The sequence below is a fragment of the Schizophyllum commune genome (assembly GCF_000143185.2).
Source record: "Schizophyllum commune H4-8 unplaced genomic scaffold SCHCOscaffold_19, whole genome shotgun sequence".
NCBI lineage: Eukaryota > Fungi > Basidiomycota > Agaricomycetes > Agaricales > Schizophyllaceae > Schizophyllum > Schizophyllum commune.
In genome coordinates this window covers 80,739-94,025 of record NW_026089556.1, presented here as the reverse complement: position 1 = coordinate 94,025, position 13,287 = coordinate 80,739, and the positions used below count along the sequence as shown (strand labels likewise).

General features: G+C 55.4%; 4 protein-coding genes across 4 annotated transcripts in view; 2 read left to right on the top strand and 2 right to left on the bottom strand.

Moving 5' to 3' along the window:
* Nucleotides 1–153: 153 nt before the first annotated feature.
* Nucleotides 154–357, top strand: SCHCODRAFT_02522048 (uncharacterized protein; the record flags this gene model as incomplete). The annotated part of the gene is made up of 1 exon (XM_050343485.1): nt 154–357. The coding sequence occupies one exon, from the start codon at nt 154–156 to the stop codon at nt 355–357; it is 204 nt and encodes a 67-aa protein (XP_050196908.1).
* A 767-nt stretch (nt 358–1,124) lies between these two features.
* On the bottom strand, nt 1,125–3,385 carry SCHCODRAFT_02522049 (uncharacterized protein; the record flags this gene model as incomplete). The annotated part of the gene is made up of 8 exons (XM_050343486.1): nt 1,125–1,274; nt 1,346–1,546; nt 1,996–2,118; nt 2,276–2,549; nt 2,715–2,832; nt 2,898–2,989; nt 3,056–3,233; nt 3,289–3,385. 8 exons carry the CDS (start codon nt 3,383–3,385, stop codon nt 1,125–1,127), a joined length of 1,233 nt encoding a protein of 410 aa, XP_050196907.1.
* A 1,071-nt stretch (nt 3,386–4,456) lies between these two features.
* SCHCODRAFT_02603838 (cysteine proteinase) lies at nt 4,457–11,405 on the bottom strand (the record flags this gene model as incomplete). Its single annotated transcript, XM_050344061.1, has 33 exons — nt 4,457–4,540; nt 4,665–4,832; nt 4,886–5,080; nt 5,284–5,446; nt 5,536–5,662; nt 5,695–5,731; nt 5,791–5,881; nt 6,136–6,368; nt 6,427–6,454; nt 6,591–6,670; nt 6,715–6,774; nt 7,073–7,285; nt 7,480–7,989; nt 8,037–8,286; nt 8,335–8,455; nt 8,506–8,709; nt 8,764–8,923; nt 8,973–9,073; nt 9,108–9,288; nt 9,339–9,396; nt 9,461–9,522; nt 9,587–9,647; nt 9,748–9,797; nt 9,903–9,923; nt 10,029–10,157; nt 10,209–10,346; nt 10,389–10,493; nt 10,760–10,780; nt 10,837–10,911; nt 10,963–11,031; nt 11,093–11,167; nt 11,215–11,271; nt 11,319–11,405. The coding sequence occupies 33 exons, from the start codon at nt 11,403–11,405 to the stop codon at nt 4,457–4,459; spliced, it is 4,014 nt and encodes a 1,337-aa protein (XP_050196906.1).
* Nucleotides 11,406–12,801: 1,396 nt separating this feature from the next.
* Nucleotides 12,802–13,287, top strand: part of SCHCODRAFT_02603837 (uncharacterized protein) — a gene marked incomplete at both ends in the record, with an annotated part of 1,600 nt that continues 1,114 nt past the window's right edge. The window contains 2 exons of the mRNA XM_050344060.1: nt 12,802–12,915; nt 12,960–13,039. Coding sequence (XP_050196905.1) covers nt 12,802–12,915; nt 12,960–13,039 — 194 coding nt within the window. The remainder of the gene's footprint in view (nt 12,916–12,959; nt 13,040–13,287) is intronic.

Genomic DNA, 13,287 nt, shown 5'->3' with positions numbered 1-13,287 from the left:
GCCAGCGGGTTCTCAAGAGTGCTCGGCCTCGGAGCGACCTCCAGCTTGCGTTGGTGTGCGACGAAGCTGATCTTGGGACTTCCATACAACACATTTACGCCTTGCTCTGTAATATCCATCTGCTATTCCACCGTTGGCTGGCTCAGACGTCTGATGAGCCCGTCCTCCTCACCCGCCGCTGAAGCCGCCAGTGCTTTGACTTTGACCACCTTGCCCATCGGCAGTGATCTCTGCAACCCGAAGGATACCACGACGTCGATCTTCGACTTTGTCAACGACGAGCCGTTCGCTGCGACGTTGGTGACCGTGCGGATGTTCAACTCTGGACGGGGCAGGCTCCCAACGACCGTCGACTAACGCTACTTTCACTTACGCCTCCCCCCTCGCCCACGCTACGTGTACGGCTCCGGCGACAGCCAGTCCGCCTCCTCGCACACCCTCCGAATCGCGCGCGCCGCGTTGGGTCGTCGCCCAACGTTACCTGTCCCTTGCCATCGCCGGTTCGTGAGGCATGAGCACGATGATCCCGCGGGCGTCTCGCCAGCCTGGACGAATGTTGTCAATGCGCCACGACCCCGAACCTATGGATCACCTTCCTCACCGTGCATATCCAGTATCACTCAGCGACTTCCAGCACCTCTGTCGGGGAACGGAGGCAGGCGACGTTGCTCTGCGTCAGTGCAGATCTGTTGATTCTGAAGGAGAGCTCCTCGTCGTACGGTGCTGTCGGTGGTCATGAAGTTGGCGGACGACCGCGGCTGGGGCTGCTCGTCGATCCAGAAGACCATCACGCAGGCGCGTAACCTACGGTTACACGAGATGGCGTTTGGCGGGTATGGGCAAAGAGGCGTACGATCCGACGCTTGCTGCGATGCATCTGCCGGAGGTCCTGATGAACCGTCAACTGCTGGCAGCAAGGGCCTCGCTACTACTACTACTACTACTACTACTACTACTACTTGCTGCTGCGGTCGACCTGTCGCGCGATCGAGCCCGGGGCGCCTGTATCGACGTCCAGGTTGGTGGAGACCATGGTGAGTCGCCTGCGTGTTTCGTTGGCTGGGACAGCCATGGCCTGCACGCCCACCTTCTTGCTCCCTGTCCTGCTGCTGCTCACGCGCCTGCTACCGCGTCCTACGAACCTTCAGCACCCGCTCGCGACGGAGTGGCGGCGTCTCGAAGAGCTCTTCCGGCCGGACTCGATAGTGTCGACCCTCATTGTACTCATGCATCCCCGAACGCTCGATGTCGTCGAGCGCGTGATCAGCGATGTCCTGCGCGAGCTCGTGAAAGCACTGCGCGACTAACACAAGCCCGGATCCACGGAATGCATCTTCGCACACACCACGATCTGCATCACGAGCGAGCTTCGAGTGAGTTCATGGAATCGGTGGCTGCTGAAAATGGGGCTGCTATCCCAGACATAGCATGAGGGGCGTGCCGTAGCTATCGCTGCATTCAACGGCGACGCTGGCGCTCCACGCTCGAGTCCTCTCACCCCGAGTGCGTTGGTAGAGCAGTTGTGTTCGACTTCGCGGACAATGGCCTGGGGGAGTCGTTGCTAAGCTGAACAACCTTAGGACGGCACGATCTGTGGGTTGTTGGGGATGCCGTCGTAGCATCTCGTTTGCTTCTGGAACAATGATCCCGGAGCGGCGCTGAAGCCGCCGAGTTCCGGTTACAGGTGCCAGGTGCCGTTTGAAATGTTATGACTGAATTTTGGGATCCTACTACAGTGCGCCCGTATAGCTTTTTCTCAGTTGACTGTCTCGTCGTTGTCGTTCACCGGGGCTGGAGCCTATTATTGTCCCCGAGTTTCACTCTTGCAATCTAGTCATGTTACTTCGCTTTCATTGGAGAAGGTCAAACTCTACTCCCTACTGTACTTGACACTCCGGAACGGCAGCCTGCGGTTTACATTCCTGCCAAGAAGGGAACGGGGTGTTGCGTCTGCACAGACATAAGCGGAGAAATAAGGGTTGCCTAAACACTCACTACCACGATTGCGCCGTACACAATCAATAGCGCAATCATAACACCCCAGCACATGCGCTCGAAGGCGCTGGTACCGGACTCTTGGGTGCCCGGATCGCGATGCGCTTCAGTCAGCTTGGTTATCTGAGCATGGCCGTGCTCAGAGCGAGGCTTGCAATACAAAATGACGTCGGGAGGTCTGCGTATGCTCGATCCTGCAATCGCCACCAAATGCAGGTCAGTCACAGTACATGTCTGCTCAATCGTGAGTACACAGAATGCCAGCCTGAGCTCAACGTACCGCGACTTGCTGGACCAATCCGCCCTTTGGGTAAAAGAGAGTTTGAACGAGGCTGCCGTCCACAACATTGTGCAGTAAAGCACGACCCTTGTCCGTTCCGGACACCAGAATGTCCCCGCCTTCCCCAAACGCCATGTACATGGGATAGTAGATGTCTGGTGCTCCGATGTCGATGCTCTTGATGTGTTTCTGCTTTTTCAGAAGGTTAATTTCGATGGTGGATCCCGTATGGGCGGCGAAGATCGACTTTGTCGGGTCCACTGCAACGGAGGCCCTGGTGATAAACGGTAAGTCTGGTATCCGAGAGCCATGCAGCAGGTTACAAACATCACGTCCGGGCCATCGTCCCTGTGGCCAGTCTCATGGCCTGTGTCATAGTCAAAACGCGCCCTTGAAGGAAAGGTCAACTCAATCACGGAAAATGGCCAGGTTTACACACATCGTTCCCCCGGTCGCGCTAAAGGCCACAATTGTTCGAGACGACGCATCGAACTTCACAGTCTTCGGGCAGAAGGGCGGAGGCAGGTCAACAACGAAGAGCCGACGAATTTGATCCCCTGAGGGGCTGACAAGGCAGACCAAAAGGCGGCCATTATCTGTGGAAACTGCAACGCAGCCCCACTCGTCGCATGGTACAGAACGACGAAGAACGTCCATTGACAAGACTTCTGTCTGTTCTTCTGAGCACCGAATGCGAGTTGTATGACAGAAAGCCTGGATTTTGTTCAGTGACGCTACGTGCGAAGAACGGTGTCTCATACGCCTCTGCTCGCGACCCACTTCCAGATGGCTATATCGCCACGCATCGAGCCCAGTACCAGAATGGGGATGCCCGTGTCCTCGAAGTGTAGCCACACCGAGCGGGTATAAATGTGCTTCTCTGTCAGCGTCGACGGAGGCGAGGGGATGGCGACGTCCTTCTGCGTTGCTACATCCCATATACAGACACCTGCATAGCCTTCAATTCGCAGAGTCAGTTGCTTGTGTGATACTAATGCACGCCTAGAGCATACCAGTTGCCACCAAGAATGTGCCGCACGCGGAGAAACCTATGGACAGGACCCCGTCCTTCTGGCCGGAGAGAACGGCGACTTGCGTATACTGAGTCATCAAGAATATCAGACCCACAGTGAGAGGTGAAGAGTGGAGGAAAAGGAAGGACTTTGCCTCGCATTTATATCTCTGAAGGGCCCGAAGACCATCTTGAACGCAGTGGCATAAAGACCTATGTTCTCATTTGCGTGGTTTTCCATGCGCCCGCCAAGGCAATGACGATTGGTCCGCGCACTAATGGTCGCGTAAGCCACAATGGACAGCTAACATACAATGGTCAAAGTTATAAAGGGAACGGAGTCAATACGCATGGTTGGATACGATGGATCCTTGGAGTTGGCGGGGAAAGGACGGTGCACCTCGTGGGGCAGTGTGATCCGTCGGACTTGCGTGACGGCTTGATGCCATGCGACTCTTATCACGCGCAGTTGCCGAGATCACGCGTGGCCATGTTCAACTTCACGATCAGCCGTCGCGGCATATGATTTCTTTGAGCTCTCATATGCCATGCACTGACAGACTGATGTCTGGAGTACGCGGTCTCTGGCCGCCATTCTTCCTCCAGCAAGGAAAGCGATGGCATGCTGCAGCTCGCACGACTAGGCGTGAATGGGCGCGCTGGGCTCGCCGAGGTTAGCACCCTCACAGGAATCGGGCAGGTCAAGATGCCTGTTATCCTCCTGGTGAGCCCACCGGTTCCACCTCATCGCACCGTACCGGCCTATATACAGACCACATTTCTTTCCTGATGCCATCAAGTTACTCCCTGCAAAACGTTCCTTGATCAGTGCCGGTAACTACCCTAGGTCGGCATGATAATCCGCGGCGCATTAAGTTGCTCCGGTCCGCCTTCGCGCGCGATGGTACAAAGCTCGGCGGGCCCGACGCGGGCGCCCATGCAAACAGTGACATACGAGCCATGCAGCACGCCCGCGCTTCTGCCGCGCGCGCTGTACGAGAGGGGAAGGTCAACGTCATGTGCTTGCCACTGGAGACCACGAGTGTGGAACAGGTTTCCTCCGAACCTTAGCTCTCATCTATCTGACTACGTGCTCGATTAGCGACTGATGACGTGTCCGATGCACGCTTAGCCCGGGATCTCTTTTATTGTAGTAACATTACAGTGCTCTATGGGACGTGAAGCTTCAGAACGCCGCGGTGATGGATCACCAGCCATAACAAGATGAAAGAGCAGGCCCAAGAAGAGATGATCTAAGTGATATTCAGTGGCGAAGGAAGGAAGAAATGGTCATTGACTGACGAGGTTACGCCACGTTGTCCCTCGGAGTGAATTTCCATTTGAAGGAGTCGGCGGTGTACAAGCCATTAAGTGGACTTCTGCCATGCGCGGGAGTAGGCCATCCCAAGACTCGAGGTCTACAGCAAGGAGCTCGCTCGTACCGTCGAACATCACGCGAACACGCCTGTACCAGAACTCGTCCCCTTCGATGTCGTCAGGTGGCTCAGTATAGCCAGACTCTGCGAGAAAGAATTCCCTGAGTTCCTAACGAACGTTGGTGAATGTCGTTTGCGAGAGTTCGATGACCAGAAACGTACATTGAGGCCGTTGAGCTGAAGCTGGCGTCTGCTGTGGGCCGTCCTGTCGTTTCCCACTTGAACGATCAAGACTGAGTCGATGGGTTGGGAATCAACCGGGAAAGGTTCGAAAGGTGGGCCCGCAGTCAGAGTTGGAGACGGAGTATAGGATATGGTGTCGGAGGCCATGACAAGGGCGAGATATTCCCAGCGCACCTGGCAAGCTTGGAGAGGATTAGCACGCAGTCTGGAGTTGAGGAAGGTATCTTATAAGGCGGTATCCATTCCTCGTCACAAAGCAAGAGATTCTTTCCATTGACTTGTTTCAGCGCATTGATCATCCTGCGCTTTCTTCCATTGTCGGTTGATCGGCTCTGATGAAGGGAGGTTGGATTGGCAATGAAGCTGCTTGGACGCACTAAGGAATCCATAATGCATGACTGCACGGCTGAAGCTCGTTTCGGGAAGAACTGAACGAACCGGTACCTCACATCGAAGGAAGATGGGCGGGCTACGCCGGGCGACAACCCGACGGGGCGCGCGCGAATCGGAGGGCGTGCGAGGAGGCGGACCGGCTGTCGTCTGAGCCGTGCGCGTAGCGTGGGCGGTGGGCGTAAGTAGAAGTAGCGTTGGTCCAGGGTCATCGCAGGCCTGCCCCGTCCGAGTTGAACAGCCGCACGGCCACCAGCTTCGCAGCAGCCGACTCGTCGTTGACAAAGTTGAGGATCGACGTCGTGTTGATCTTCGGGTTGCAGAGATCGCTCCCGTTGGGTAAGGTGATCGTCGAAGCACCGGCGGCTCCAAACAGTGGGTGAGGGGCACGAGCTCACGTCTGAGCAGCAAACGGTCGAATAGCAGATGGATATTCTACAGAATAGTGCGTAAATGTGTTGTATGGAAGTCCCAAGATCAGCTTCGTCGCACACCAACGCAAGCTGGAGGTCGCTCCGAGGCCGAGCACTCTTGAGAACCCGCTGGCGGTCTCTGCTGACCATGGTGATCGAGTGAGACGTTGGTCTATCGTGGATATCTTGTCCGCGTTGTCGGACAAGCGCAGGGGCGGGGCGCAAGTTGACGAGCGGGGGAGGAGATCGCCGAGAGGGCCGGTGGCGAGTCAAGCGCAGATGAGCTACGCTGATCACGGTCCGGTGCGCTGAGAAAGTGCACGTTAGAGCGAGCCTCGACGCGGACGAGCCCGGATTCACGCACTCATTTGCACGACAGGCCGCCATCGATGCGGTCGGTCGTCCTACGCATAGAGCCGGGCGCACGGAGCGGCGGGACCCCGGTCCTGGCGCCAGCGTGAGAGACGGATCTTCTCAAGGGCGGTAGGCCAGCCGTGACTGACGCTCGCGAGATCACGCCAGCACAGACGCGGCGCATCCCCAGCATGACGCCGAGGCTTCTGGGAGATGCCCGACGCGTCGATCGAGCCCGAGGGCGAGCCAGAATAGACCGAAGATTGCGGGAGCCGGGAGGGGGAGCTGGGGAGGGAGGCGCCAGCCTGTGGGAGCCTGATCTTGGTCAGCGGTGGTCAAAAGAAGGAGATGCGAAGTACGCACCTGCGACCCTCGCCTCATCGCGCCCTGCCTGCACGAGTCAACCCGGCGACCACTTCAGAGCGAGACGACATGGTGCGCCGAGGGGAGACGCATGTCCAGCAACGACGGCGAGACAGCTGTTCGTGCGTGAGCGTGGTCGAGAGAGAACGCAGGCAGGCGCTCACCTAATCTCACTGCCGTCGATCGTCCACGCCCCACGAAAGCCCCAGACGCCGGAGATGCGAGCAGCGCTGCATGCGCTGTGCTTCGTTGAAGAAAGCAAGGAAGGGGGAGCTTGGAAAACCGTACCTCTGAGCCAGGGAGCTGGGACATCATGGGGGAAGGGTCGAGGAGGCCGACCGACGGCATCTGCCGAGCGCATGTGCTGTGCCGCGCCCTCGGCAGCATCAAGGCGATTACCATGTATGGTAGAGGCGATTACCATGTATGGTAGGGTGGCTGTGCCCGCTGCGTCGGCGTCCGCCCGAAATTCACCGTTCAGGCCGTTCGACTCGCACGCTCTCGTTCTAGGGAAACCGTCATCGTAAAGGAGTATCGTGGCACACAATCCACATTTCATCCTCCCAAGGATCTCAAGCTATGTCAGGTAGGATGACAAGTAGGTAGGTAGGTAGATGGGACACGCTGTACATCGACGTCATCAGACCCGCCCAACAGCGACGTCGCGGTAGTTGGTACTTGGGAAGTAGTCCTCGATGTTGATCTCTTCATAATCGGGCAGAGCTTCGCTTTCTTCCTCGATCCCCCAATCGAATACCTCGCCGCCAAGCTCTGAACGCGAAGGGTACAGGGCTTCGGTAAAAATTAGTTCTGAGTAAGTCCACGCGACATGTAACCCGGCTTGTCCCAAGGATTCAGACTATGGGCGGTATCTCATAGTAGCGCGCGAGTTACAGTACTCTCAACCCAGCATACATCACTAATCTACCTCTCCTGACCTATGTGGGTCTTCCACAAGCGGTTTTGTGCGCGCACAACTTCGGAATTCCTTCGAGCATAAACAAGCTGAATACGTCAAGCAGGTTCGAGCGCGTTTAACGTATTGACACTCACCAAGTACGCATTTGCCGTAGTTCCAGATGTGTCGGCAAGCACCTCTGCCTTGTTCACAATCGTGACCTGCGAGTCATCGAATTTGTACCACTCGTCTGGACGCGCGGGGATGTTTCGAGAGTAGAAGTAGTAGTGCCCGCACGAATGGTCTGCACCTTGATGCATGAAAACCCCAGTGAGGTCGTAAGCGACATCCCTATCACCAGCCCAGAGGGTCTCCCGCTCTAACCTAAGCGCGAAGGCCAATTGTTCGACGTCGCCTATCTCTTCGTTCCAGTCGTCATACCGCCTCTGCAAAACTTTTCCGGACGGGCCGACGGCCGTTTGGCTCTGCCTTAGCTGGCGGAGGCGATTCCGACAGACGAGTAGCTCATCCTGAATGGCCCTATACCTCTTACGCCTTTGTGGATCCCCACCACGGATATAGCGGTCCAGATACAGGGCTTCCCCGAATTTGACGTAGCTCTGGTCCTTGTAAGGTCGAAGATGTTTGCGATCAAACAGTACACGCTGTGCTGCAGTCAGCGCAAAGTCACCGAACTGAGTTGTCCACGAACCTGAGGCCGGACCTGCAGGAGGAGTGGCACGTCGACGAGCTCCCTGTTCAGCCTGCATGGCACGCCTTCTAATTGGACATCGTCGCAGAAAAAATCGTCGAGGCCGTCATGGATTTCGATACCGTCCTCCAGATTGCTCAGGGGCAAATACGTATAAGGGACCTCGCGTCCGTGTATGTCGCTGCCAAGTGGAGCAAGTTCATCTCGCAAAGAAGCGGCGAAGGATTGCTTGTAGGTGCCATAGAATAGCCTGGAATGACAGGTCAGCCTTTGCCAGCGCGCATGATCACATTCATACCGCCGAAAAGACTTCACTTCGATCCCGGGGTTTGATATACGCCCGTCCTGGTATACCGAAATAGCAACCTCGATTTGAAAAGTGCACTGATCCATGCACTCCGAGGCGTCCTGCTGATTGCCTTTGGGAATTGAGTGGGACGGTGGGCTATTCAACTCAGGTGGCGCTCACCCAAAAGCAGCTGGTCGTCCCTAAGCGGGCCCACGTTCCACATTGCGACGTCTCCATCCCTGTCAACCGACCATATCTCGCCGCAGTTATTCTCCACGTTGTTTCCGGTGGTCAGAGCAAGTTTTGCTAGGGTAACGCTGGGCGTGACGGAAGGCTGCATATCGCTCTGCAGTCGGTTAAAGAGGTCCGCGAGCTCATTGACGACTATGAGACGGAGAAATCAGGACCTGAAAATGCTATGAAGTTCACAAGCCTCACATTCCATGGACCGCAGAATTTCCGACCGCTTGATTAACCTGCCGCCCACCCGATAGTTCTCAATTTTGCTGTCGGGTATTGTTCTGATTGTTTGGCCAAAAACGAGATCCGAGGTCATGCTACGGATTGCGTCTCTCACAAGATTGATTGTGTAGAGGAACTGGAGGACATTAGTACGTGTTTTCCGCGATGTGGCGTGTCGTGCATACCTGAAGTAAAGAGTTGAGGTAGCACGTGTTGCCCAGCTGGTTCAATCCCCGGGGAAGATCCAGAGAGACGGATCGGAGATGGGCTACTCCCTCACGTTGAGCTATGCATCATCATACGCGTGCGATCTTGCTTACAGTGCAACTTTCCAGGAGTCCCCGCGAGTCCCATCCATTCCGTCTTGACAGATTGACCTCTGTCGCCCATCCGATTCTTGCGCACCGCGCTGTGTTGGTACGGCTCTGATGAGAGCCGCTTCTCGCAACGGGATACTGGCAGATGTTGAGAAGCCATCCGTACGGTCCTTTTCCGAGGCGGCTTGAAATATCTGTCACCGTCGGCGCTTTGAGTAGAGGGAATGCACGCACCGAGTGGTATTCCTTTGCCTTCAGGTAACGATTGAGCTTCAGCTCCGTCTCGCTGTCGCTTGAACACACATCCATCTACCAAGTTAGTCGAACGTGAGCCATGCAGGAAAGGCCGTACGCACCGAAGTAAGCCCATGAGCGCTATGGTGCCGCGTAGATGGACCATGAGATTGATGGTGTACGGCTACGGACGATGCCAGACGCTGAAAATGATCAGATATATGCGCATAAGAGGAAGCTGGACTTACACCCGGCATTCCGCGGTAGGGACGGCTGATGGGTGCCGACACGACCATGGGTGCCAATGGTCTAACGAACCCAGAGGTGTCATTGACGGGGTTGTTCGCGCCATTGTTGTTCTACCCAGTCAACTGAGACGGAGGTGACATGAAAGCTGGACTGAACGAACCTGCGGAAGCATACTGCGCGTTTGAGTTGCGCTCTAGGATTGCTGCTTAGCTGCATACCCGTGAGCAATATGTAGATCCCACCGGTTTATTCAGCGAAGGGTCGCTCTCAGGAGCACATTCAGTACCACTGCAAGTTGTATATGATCAGGCATACCTTAAGCGCCATGATCCGCGCCTGAAGGGCATCATCTATTCCACCTATTCCACTCGTGGTCCGCGTCGTGAGTCTCTGATTATGCGTCGGTATGCCTTATGTACACTGCAGAACCCCATCGCATACCTGAATTTCGCTCAAGAGCGCCTGTTCGATGATGAACCCAATCACCCTCGGACATTGACAGGAAGTTGTCGCGCGCACCTGTATTGTTCCCTTATTTCTTGTGATCATATCAGTTAGGCTAGCGGTGTCCTGCTCGATGGTATGTTGAACCGAACCATGCATCGGGTCTCGATACCTTACCTCGACAACGTTGCGCTGCTGCTGATCAGCACTACAACGGAGAGCTTCAATCTCGCGCGTCAACCGACGGCACTCGATAAGACGAGCTTGTTCCGCATCGTCGAACCGGATTTTCGCTAGCTCGAGAGACTCCTGATTCTGCTGTGAGGTTCATCGGAGAATCGAAGCGCTGATACTTACGCGTTGCTCGTCGACCCTGCTGCGAACTTCTCTTAATCTCAGGTATTTCTCCCTTTCGACACACTTGAGCAGTAGATCGTTGGCTTCGACCTTTTCAGAGTAAAGCTTCAAACAAGCTTATCAGCAGCCAGGTTTTGTATAAAGACGATACGAACTTGGCGAATTCTATCCAACAAATCCACCCGTTGCGTGAGATCAGAAAGAAGGTTCGTATCGGATGGATGTGTATCTGTATCGAGCGAAGCTTTCTCGCGTTGTAGTTCGTTGAGGACCGTTTTCAGCCTTCTTTGACGTTCGGAGCTCGCTGTCAAGAGGTCCTACGTCGGCGAATAGAGTAAGAAAATGACTGAGAGGGTCCGAGAAGCACATACCTGCAGCGTCTCCACATTCTCCTGCAATGTTTTGAGCCTGATTCAGATCACATTCGACTATTAGCGGACAACCAAACCTCAAGCCGGCACCACTCGGCGCCTTGAACCGTTTCGCGCTGCTGGGCACTGGGAGACGGAGCAATGATGAGGTGCTGTATACGACATAAAGCGTCACTTGTAGGCACCAAATTTTGGGCCCGTACCTCTGTCTTAGAGCATGCGGCTCTAATCGAGACGATAGACTCGTCTGTGCGGAGCAAGTGCTGTAGATACTGGACGAGGATATTCCCATCAGAATATAGTCCAGGACGCAACAGATAATGGTGAGCATACCTCTATGTCCTCGCAAAGCTCTTTGGTCGATGGTATGCGACGGATCCGCGAGCATGAGGCCTTCCAAACGCATTGCTGCAGCAGTTCGATGAAGACTCGACAGTCGGATTTAGAGGACGAACCTCGAGGGAATCAGTCAGGATATTCAGTACGGCGTGATTGCGCTCAGAAAAAGGGGTCTGTACTTTTGATCAGGGTGGAATTGGCATGAAGGGAACACACGTACCTCCGAATACAATATACTAGCTAGGTCCGTGACGTCGTCCTGCAGTCGTTCCAAGGCAGGTGCCAGCCGCGCCATATTATCTCCCATGGCGTCCAATATGAGTTTCTGAGTCGAGAAGCCCCGGGTTTATAAAGTGGGGAGAGAAAAATAGCTCAAAGCACAAAGCTCGTTCATCCCTTGAAAGCAAAGGAAGCGGTAAGGTCCCTAAACGGACCCAAAGGACTGAAAGAGATTAAAGAAGATTGGTTTGTCCAGATAATGATCATTGGTTTGAGGAGTTGCAAAATGTGCGTCAAGATCGGAAAGATATCCCCAGCGCCCTCGATACTTCGGGTGACTACTGAGCGTCTCCAATATGAACACGTGCAAGGTTGGCCCCGGATCATCCGGGTCAGCGGCATCGATCGTTCGCAAACACGTGAAAACACTTTACCGCTACGGCCTCTTGCCAACCTCTTGCGATGGCGCGTTGATCCTTGCTACTCTGATTGATGATTGAACCTTTGTCAAATGACAAATTTACTTTGCATTGAGTTCATTGCAGTGCCTTCGTCCATTCCGATGGTCCTTTCCCTCAATAACACGCGATCAAAACACCTTGACGAACAGAGATCGATCCAAAGATGCATTGTCTGGGCCTGTATATAAGTAAGGACATTTGCGCGTCCGTCATCGTAACTAATCCTTTCTGGCCATCGTCATAACTAAGCCCGTCTGCATCGCCAGCCTCTTTGACCATGACGCCTGTTCCGAGCCGCGCCTCGTCGCGCACATCGTCCGATGGCCTTGTGTGGCAAGAAGGGCAGAACAAGGTTACTATTACCAATCAAGGGTTGATATCCCTTGGCCACACGCTGAGTGTGAGTCGAAGGTACCTTTCCGGGCGAGGCGCAGCTCACTCCTAGACAGAAGGAATTCCGCGCCATCTGCCAAGACCAGAATACGCAGTTCTACTGTCGTCAGTGTGGGGGTAGACCGACGAGAAAGTGGACCACCTTGGACGTTTTGAAGCGTATTCTGTGGCTAGTCTTGGTGTGTCCACTCGCCCTAATTGTCAGCGTCGCGTTAATCAACCGTGAAGGCTTTGATCCTCGTTCTGCTGTGCATTACCTGTGTACTGTGCTGGTTCAATAAGGCTCACGTGGCCTGGAAGGGCTCGTACGTGACAGTACCTTACCTGGGCCGTCTGCCGAAGTTGCGCTCGCTGCAGATCGTCTTGAAGATCTGACAGCCGTAGAATAAATCATTGTACAAATGGCAAGAGGCAGGATTGAAAGTTCGTGGCCACCGTAATCGCCCTGGGCGACAGCACTTGGGGCTTCAGCCACCGGCTCGAGCCCGGATAAGCTAGGAAGAACGCGCGGCGGTGCCCCCTCGCCCGAGCGTGCGTGCGAGTCGAACGGCCTGAACGGTGAATTTCGGGCGGACGCCGACGCAGCGGGCACAGCCACCCTACCATACATGGTAATCGCCTCTACCATACATGGTAATCGCCTTGATGCTGCCGAGGGCGCGGCACAGCACATGCGCTCGGCAGATGCCGTCGGTCGGCCTCCTCGACCCTTCCCCCATGATGTCCCAGCTCCCTGGCTCAGAGGTACGGTTTTCCAAGCTCCCCCTTCCTTGCTTTCTTCAACGAAGCACAGCGCATGCAGCGCTGCTCGCATCTCCGGCGTCTGGGGCTTTCGTGGGGCGTGGACGATCGACGGCAGTGAGATTAGGTGAGCGCCTGCCTGCGTTCTCTCTCGACCACGCTCACGCACGAACAGCTGTCTCGCCGTCGTTGCTGGACATGCGTCTCCCCTCGGCGCACCATGTCGTCTCGCTCTGAAGTGGTCGCCGGGTTGACTCGTGCAGGCAGGGCGCGATGAGGCGAGGGTCGCAGGTGCGTACTTCGCATCTCCTTCTTTTGACCACCGCTGACCAAGATCAGGCTCCCACAGGCTGGCGCCTCCCTCCCCAGCTCCCC